At 34.0% G+C, this 8,841-nt stretch overlaps 2 protein-coding genes across 2 annotated transcripts; one reads left to right on the top strand and one right to left on the bottom strand.

Moving 5' to 3' along the window:
• The first annotated feature begins 1,921 nt into the window (after window positions 1-1,921).
• LOC109242266 (probable phospholipid hydroperoxide glutathione peroxidase) lies at window positions 1,922-5,147 on the top strand. Its single transcript, XM_019409124.1, has 6 exons — window positions 1,922-2,223; window positions 3,265-3,341; window positions 4,180-4,241; window positions 4,423-4,541; window positions 4,702-4,869; window positions 4,956-5,147. The coding sequence occupies exons 1-6, from the start codon at window positions 1,984-1,986 to the stop codon at window positions 4,986-4,988; spliced, it is 699 nt and encodes a 232-aa protein (XP_019264669.1). The 5' UTR covers window positions 1,922-1,983; the 3' UTR covers window positions 4,989-5,147.
• LOC109242267 (putative ripening-related protein 2) lies at window positions 5,062-6,269 on the bottom strand. Its single transcript, XM_019409125.1, has one exon. The coding sequence runs from the start codon at window positions 6,031-6,033 to the stop codon at window positions 5,545-5,547; it is 489 nt and encodes a 162-aa protein (XP_019264670.1). The 5' UTR covers window positions 6,034-6,269; the 3' UTR covers window positions 5,062-5,544.
• Between the last annotated feature and the right edge of the window lie 2,572 nt (window positions 6,270-8,841).

The following is an 8,841-nucleotide window of genomic DNA, read 5'->3' as shown; positions in this document are numbered from 1 at the left end:
GCTTCAGTTACAATAAATCGTTCGTCATCCTAAGTGCCTTCAGCCACGACCGGAGGATCCTCCTTGATGAATCGCTGCAAACTCAACGTAGTAAGATAGAAAAGCATCTTCGTTTGCCAACGTTTGAAGTCAATACGGAAAACTTTTCGGGTTTTTCTACTGGTGCCATAGCATGAGCAGGAGTTGAACGGCTCGACGAGGCAGCAACACTCGTAACAGTAGCACCCGTTCCATTAGCATTAGTTTGGTCCTCATTTACCATTTTTCTGTAAAGTTGGCAACAAACAGAACTTTGCAAATCAGTGAAGTTTTGATATCTTTAAACTGAATACCAAACCAAACATACAACACGTAACAATGGTGAAGTTTTTATACACTTCAACCCGTACGTTTATTATTCCGGTAAAGTTTGATATACTTTAAACCGGACATAACAATTATTGGGGTAGAAAGCACGAAGGCTTTAGTCTCCAAACCAATATACAAAATATAGATAACAGTTTAATATATATTTCAACGCAGAAACATTAGTAAAATTCCTTAAGCTTGTAGTCTACACTGTGTTGAAACAAAAATAATAAAACTATTAGAAGAAACAAAAAATTTGTAAATGATAAGAAATATTCCGAGTTCACAATTTCCTTGTGTGTCCTTAAGGAATTTTAACCCCCTCACAAGTTGCCAAGGTAATGGATTAAATCCTCCCAGGATGAAACTGAATAAACCTTCCTGCAACAGTGGCAATACAAACTGCAGGATACCAACGAACTCAAAGAACGGAGCAAAATCACACTTACGAATTTGAGAGAGAGAAACTGCGAAGTAGAATGCAGTATTCAGAACGAAATTCCTGTTCAGGAAAAAATGTCTGTTCAGGAGGGAAAGCAACGTTCAGCAAAGCCGAAGCCGAAGCCGAACCCGACGCCGACGCCGAGCGAGCGACGACGACGGCGCGAGGGTTCATTCTCTTCAACTCCTTTTAAGAGCTCTAAGAAATGATCCTATATTTTTACACACAAGTGTAGTTGTCTTTCACCAATGTGGTACAAAGTTCATGACAAAAGCTCACTTGATTCAAATTTTTATTTCCCTTCATTTTATTTCCCACCATTTCCCAATTCACACTCTTATTCTTTAAAGCTCAATGCTTAAAGTCCAACAATTTATACATTTTTTTGGCCACGTTCGAATATAAATAGTTTCTAGCGCAGATAAAAGTGATAATATCCCGAAACATTTTGTGGTGTCATATGATACCAATTTGTGAAAAAAAAATCACTAAACTTTTATATATATATATATCTATATATTATTATATATATATATATAAATATATATATAGATATATATTATATAATATATATATATATATATCAGGAACGGAGTTAAAGAAGATAAAAGAAAGTTCAATTGGATCCCCTTAGCCGGAAAATTTTATAACAATTGGGCAAAAAGAAACTCTTTTGGATTTATATGAAATATTAAATCTCTTGATATATAAGAGAATATCTAAATTCAGTATTACAAGAGAATATAAGAAAAATAAGGTATGTTTAGAACTTTGTATGTCTAAATTGAGTATTTTTAGTTGTTTATATGTTAGTACGACAGTAAATATAAGATTTGACAGTTCTAACTATTTTTTTTCGAGATACAGTTCTAATTTAGAAATTCAGTTTTTAAAACAAATTAATACTATCCAATAAATGGAATCAAAATAGTGGATACTCATTAAATCATTTTGTTAGGGATTGAGATCTAATTTATTGATCTTGACAATCAATATCAATATATTTTATTATTATATGAAAGTCCAATGACGAACGTGTTCACCTAATATCCCGCCACGTGTCACTTTCTGCTCGTGTCACGTGTCAAACCGTGTCCTTATATCTGTATGCAATGTTCACACACGGTTTTTAAGTTTAAGATATTTGACCTTAGAAAGCATCTTCTGAAAAATCTATAAATTCATATACGCTAATGCTTTATTCTGCAACTCGTGTTCTCATACCAAGAAAAAATCTCAGTTTCCTTAGGCAATTTTCTTCGATTCTAAAGCCAACCCATTTCAATTTCGTATCTATTAAGCCGATCCAAACAGTTCTTTCCAATTCTATTGTTTCCGCTAAGAGATTTGAGTTGTTTTGTTTAAGATCAGATTATAGTACCATGGCCAGCCAATCTAGCAAGCCTCAATCTATTTACGACTTCACTGTCAAGGTCAGCACTTTTACTTTGTTATATTTTTGGGGTTTTCCCTAATTTTGTTTTAATAAATAGAAATCTTGTTTCTGTTTGTTTTATTAGTCTCTGAATTAGAAAAATTGAGTTATGTGGCGTCATTTTCTCGGGTTGTAAGTAATCGGACATTTTTTGTACAGAAATGAATTATCGCCATAAGAAAAATATGAGAAAGATTATTCATTTTGTTTCTTTTGTGTAAAGGTTGTTCATTTTTTGTTTTCATTTATGCTTTTGTTTAATTTTTTGGTCTATGAGTTAGGTAGGGGTTTTGAGTTCTGAGGCATAGTTCAACTTTTTTCGTTTATGAGTTTGATGTAAAGAGAGAGTCTTTGTTGTATAGGTAGTTGGGATAACTTGTTAAATGAATAAGGTTGAGAACCTTTAAACCTTGTTTGTGCCAAAGGAAAAAAGATAATGGTCAGAGCATAACTTACTATGTGTGGGTTAGGCGCACGTCACAAGTTGAATCAATGGAGAGGATCCATTGAATTTCGAACCGTGAGCATTAAGAACTAACCCTCGAGGATTTTTCGGTCATCAAAGAAAAGGATAAGTAGAAGGTGTAGATTTAGAAGGGAGCCTTGGCGTAACTGATAAAGTTGTTGTCCTGTGAGCTCCCCAGGAGCTCACGGGTTCGAGCTGTGGAAAAGCCTCTTGCATTAGGTTAAGGTTGCGTACAATGGACCCCTGTTGCGTACAATACAATGGACCCCTGTGGTCCGGTCCTTCCCCGGACTCCGGACCCTACACACAGAAGGAGCTTAGTGCACGGGGCGACCCTTTTAGAAGGTGTAGACTTGTGGTATATGGTATCCATTTAGGGCTAGCAGCAAACTAAGGCCTGTTGAACTTGGGGTTCGTTTTTGTATCTTTATAGTTAAAAAAATGGTTTTTGTTTTAAGTGTTTTTTCGTTTATATAACACTAAGGCTGAGAGTATTTTTTTCTTAGGATAATACAGTTTAAGGTGTAATCTTGATAAGATTTCGTGTTGCTGAACTTCGTTTGAATTTTACAGGATGCTAAGGGTAATGATGTTGATCTCAGCATTTACAAGGGAAAGGTCCTTATTATTGTCAATGTTGCATCACAGTGGTATGTATTAGCTTCATATTTTTCCTGTTCATTATATGTCTGAGACCTCTTTCTATGGTTTTGTTTGCTCCTTGTAATTGTAAGGATCCCACGTGTTGGTTTCCATAGAATTGACTGAAAGTATCCCGAGCAGATGTCCAAGTTGGAATTGGTCTTTATTCGATCAAGTGAAAGAATGCATACCTATTATTTAACTTCTACTTATTTGTAAATGTGTTTTGATATGCTCAGAATTCTGATGGTATATGAGTGCCATTCTGTTGATCTAGCGCATTTTGTGGATTTGTAATCTGTTATGTTTCCATGTCTTCTGTCATATCAACTTAGCGTGGTCTGGTTTTTCAGAGTTCAATTGAACTTCAACTCAGCCTTTTCTCAGACGTCTGCTCTGAGAAATTAAACTAAAAGCTTATCATCCTAGGTGATCTTATCGGATAAGGCATTCCTTTCCCCATGCTGAAAATATTATGTATGTGGCAACTGTAAAAACTGATTGGTAAAACGTGGTGATGGAACATTTCTAGACCGGATATGAGTATCTGACGTTGATCTACTGTATTTTGAGAGGGTTATTGATCGACTTTCTGATGGGAGACTTACACATTCCTACTTTGCTTGGTTTAAAGAAATCTGATAAGTACTAGAGTATTTTTATAACAAATAACAAGTTGATGTGCAGCTTCAGATAAAATGTTCTGTTAATTTCTTCGTAGTTCAGTCTTATGGTGAAGTCTACAGTGACTAGTTGGAAAGAGTATTCACTATAGTTATGATATCGTTCTGTTATGATGTTTAAGGTATGCTGACAAGCATGAATTGATTTCATCTTCTGATGCAGTGGCCTGACAAATTCGAACTATACTGACATGACCGAGATATACAAGAAGTACAAGGATCAAGGTTTGTTTTCAGTTCTCCTAAATATGATGCTGATCGAATGAACTAATGTCAGAAAACATTCCTCTTGATTTAAGCAATGGAGGCACTTATGCTATGTCAAATTCACGTTGCAAAGAAAACTTAATAAATACTTACGCTATGTCAAATTCAGTTTGCTGATATATCCTCCCTTGTTACATAGGTCTGGAGATACTTGCATTCCCTTGCAACCAGTTCGGTGGGCAGGAGCCTGGAAGCATTGAAGAGATCCAGAACATGGTTTGTACTCGCTTCAAGGCCGAGTACCCCATATTTGATAAGGTTGCAACAGCACTAATACTTTTTTCTTCTAGTCATGCATATCATTTCATTTTTCCATATCTATGTAGCACATATCCTCATTCAAGAATGCTACAAGTTCCTAGATCGGAAAAAAGAAGAAACAAGTAGTATGTATTAACTGCTTAGCTTAATGATTTAGGTTGATGTGAATGGTGATAATGCTGCTCCACTGTATAAGTTCTTGAAATCAAGCAAAGGTGGGTTCTTTGGGGATAGTATCAAGTGGAACTTCTCCAAATTCCTTGTTGACAAAGAAGGAAACGTCGTCGATCGCTACTCTCCAACCACTGCTCCAGCTAGCATGGAGGTAAGAATCCACCAGTCTCCTATCCTATAGTTATCTTTCCTTGTTAAGAGTGTAGCTGATGAATTTTTCTGCCTTTATTTTTGCAGAAGGATATCAAGAAACTTTTGGGGGTTGCTTAAGCTCCGGATTTATCTGCATCTGCATTCCTCTACTGGAAATAATGAGAGACTACTATAGTGAATAAGTTCTATGTTGATGTAATTTGCTTCTTGTTTTGCCACTACTTTGTTCAGCTGCTTGTACAATTTCAATATTCAATATATTTCCAGTGGCAAGTATTATAGTCTTTACTATAGACATTCCAAATTTAACTAACCTTTATCCATCCAGTGTTGTGAGGAAGTAAGAATATTTGGCCTCTGGGTATTATTAGATCAAAGAAACCAGTAAGAACAGATAGTTACTAATGTAAAATTTAGTTCAAACAGCTGCATACAAATCCATAATCTTTTAACAGAGAAGCAACAGAAGAAACAAGTACTATTATTCGAGTTTAACTTCTTTACACTGACCGACATAACATTTACATATTAAGTCATAAAAGATAACGAGGGGTTAACCGTCCTTATTATTGTGATAGCAGATTAAGGCAACTATATGAGCCTTGCTATCAGTTTATTTCAGATACTTATTGAAATGAAAACCATACCAAGAAAACCATTGAAATCAAATTAATTAATCAGACCAGAAGATTTCAAGCCAACCCCAATCTTTCTTAGGCACACCTAAAGCTTTCCACACAGCTTCAGAAGCATCAACGATGTTATTTCTACACCCTTTACCTGTGTCACATTCATCCACAACCATAGCTTTTGTACTCTTTCCATTTGCATAAATTGTAATTTTTTCAAAACATCTTTTCCCTTTACTGTACCATCCAGTTGATAAAGCCACAATTGGAATAGAATTATCGTAATATTTTCCACTGCATTCTGATGGACCCCCTCCTCCGCCACGTTTTCGAAAGTCATTGATCGTTAAAATAGCCTTTTTGTGACCAGAAATTGCTGGTGAAAATTTCCCTTCTTTTACATCTGGTGCCCTGTGCCTTTGAGCTTCAACAATTAATGTGTTACTACAAGCCATGAAAATAAGGATCAAGAAAGCAATAAAATGAAGTAGGGTAAAGTAAGTTCCCGTGTTCATTGTTGCACTTAGTTTCATCCTAAATGTTTGAAAATATTGTTTAACTTAAGTGTTTTTTCTTTGTGGTTAAGAGCTGATATAGTAGCTTTGCTATTTATAGAACAATTTGCCGGCCCAAGTCCTAGCAACATGATTTTTATTATAGTGGTGGTCATGTAATGGAACACAATAATACTAAGAAAGTAACGGTACAAGAAAAATAACAATGTTTGCAACTAGGAAATTTTGGCTTGATAGGTACAAATAAAATATGTTGCGACTGTATTGTTTGTGTTTGTAGATGTAACATCTTTGAAATTTTAGATGGTTAATTTTTACATGTAATAATTTCTTTTTGCTCTAAAAAATGAAATTAGATTTTTACTCCTATGTCTTTGATGGCTAGTTACATTTAATGTTTTATTTATGTCTCATGCGAGCAAACACGAATACATCTTGCGGCAATAGGTGTCATATAATACCTCTTCGTCGAATATGTATATATAGATAAGTATACAAAATAAAATATTAGATATAAATATAAAAAATGACATCGCTTGTTATTTTAGTGATTTATTCATTCGTTTATTTCTTCAAATATTGACATCGTTTACAAAAAATTATGTGTACTCTACCGCACGCGATACTGTTTTAAAGGTTCTTTGACTAGAAAGAAAAGATTATTTTAATCAATCCTCCTTTTCAACTTTCAAGAGGCAAACCATACCTTTTTGGAAAACTGTAGAATTTTCTAAACGATATATTTTCAGAAAATGAGAAAATATATAGATTCGAACAACATGCATTAGCAATTGACTTAGAGAAAATTTACCCGTATCGGTGTTTACATTGTTAACTCAATTATCATGATTAAGTGTATGTGCAAACATATCTCATGCATTTATTGATATATGAATATTCTATACGAATATTTATTTGGTATAAATACTCGATGCATCTAAGTTTTTACGTGATTCCTTCTAACCGATTCACTGCTTATTCAACTAAACTTTTTGTTTTGAAAAATCTTTCTAACTGACATATAGTCTCACTAATCACGTCTTTTTTTTTTTTTTTTTTTTGAAATAAGTGTTCTAAATCAAAAAAATTGTTCTTTTATTTGAGTTTCTAAAATAAAGCTACAGATTTTGGGTGAGAAATTAAATATAAAAAGTTAAAAGCTTCGATGGGTCAGATTAGCAACGAAACTAAAAGAAACTGCAAAACAAATTGGGTCACATATTTGAAGGAGTCCACTTAAGTAATTGGTAACCACTATGTTGAGTTGTTGACTATATGAGCATAGAGTCATCTTCTAAGTCAAAATAACATGTCCAAGTGAATAGAAACAAGTGATATTGTATTTTTTTTGTGTCTCAGACCAACAATATTGAGTTTTCATCCGTCTGCTTATGGAATTACTCTAGTTATTACTGTTCTCTTGCAAACACAACAACTTTTATCGGAATCTCATTTCCTCCAATACGGAAATAAAAGGGGCGGTTGAAATTACGTGAGAGAAAGAACCTCTTGGTGGAGTGCGGTAATATGGTCTAACGAAAGAAATGAAAGTGATTGACACAAGAGCTGCTATAAGTGTTTGTGTCAGGGAAGCGATTCTGGGATGAATTTGCATTTTTACATTTGGAAAATCATGAAAAAGAAAAATCGGATCGATAATGGACTCAAATTAAGAAACCAAGTATAAACGGATAATTACTAATTTCTAAATTTAGTTCAAACAACTGCATACACATCCATAAGAGTAGCAAGAAAAAAGTGTTATTATTAGATATACTGATAATGTAAAAACTCTTTACACTATCTGTGTACATGAGCCAAATCCTTTTTATTGCGATAGCGTAACAAGATAAGGCAAAGTAAGCCTTGCCATCAGTTTATTTGAAATGAAAGCAAAGGAGGAAGACTTTATTTTTGCAAATATAGCCATACAAAAGATTAAATTCATTAATCTGACCAGAAGATTTCAAGCCAACCCCAATCTTTCTTAGGAACACTCAAAGCTTTCCACACTGCTTCAGAAGCATCAACAATGTTATTTCTACACTCTCTACTTGTATCACATTCATCAACAACATGATTTTTAATTATAGTGGTGGTAATGTAAATCCAAACCATGGAACATAATGGTCCAAAATACCAAGAAATTAATGTGAGAAATTCAAAAATAGCCAGATTTACAAGTGATCATTTAAAAATGGTCACAGTTTCAAAAGTTATTAAAATTTAGCCACTTTTCATGTAAAGATAAATCTAAACGAAAACACTGTTCAAAATTCGGAATATACTCCAGCATAATATACTGGAGCCAACAAAGTATACCGGTCCAGCATAATATGCTGGAAGTTCATACACCGGTGCACCGAACTCCAGTATATTATGTTGGACCGGTCTCTGTTGCAGCAAAATAGTGGCTATTTTTCAATGACTTGGAAAACGCTGACTATTTTTGAATGACCAGTCCGAAAACTGGCTAGCCGGTGCTATTTTAGCGAAATTAACGCACAAGAAAATTGACAGTGCCGAACTTCTACGACTAGAAAATAGTTCTGTCTTTATTAGAAAACTAATCCTACAAATAAAATATGTTGCAACTGTAATGTTTGTTTTGTAGATGTGACATCTTTGGAATTTTAGGTTGTCAATTTTGACATCTACTAGTAATTTTTTTAAAATGAAAATAGATTGTTACTCCTCCGTTTTCTGAAAGCTAATTAATTAGATATATCCAATGTCTCCTATAAGGCTGTCTTAAAATTTACAGCGTCTGAAATTATTTATATATGGTATCCAAAAAAGTGTATAAAATTAGTATATAACATATAT

The sequence above is a fragment of the Nicotiana attenuata genome, unplaced genomic scaffold, assembly GCF_001879085.1.
Source record: "Nicotiana attenuata strain UT unplaced genomic scaffold, NIATTr2, whole genome shotgun sequence".
NCBI lineage: Eukaryota > Viridiplantae > Streptophyta > Magnoliopsida > Solanales > Solanaceae > Nicotiana > Nicotiana attenuata.
Note: the sequence above shows the minus strand (reverse complement) of the source record. Positions and strands in the feature narration are given on the sequence as shown.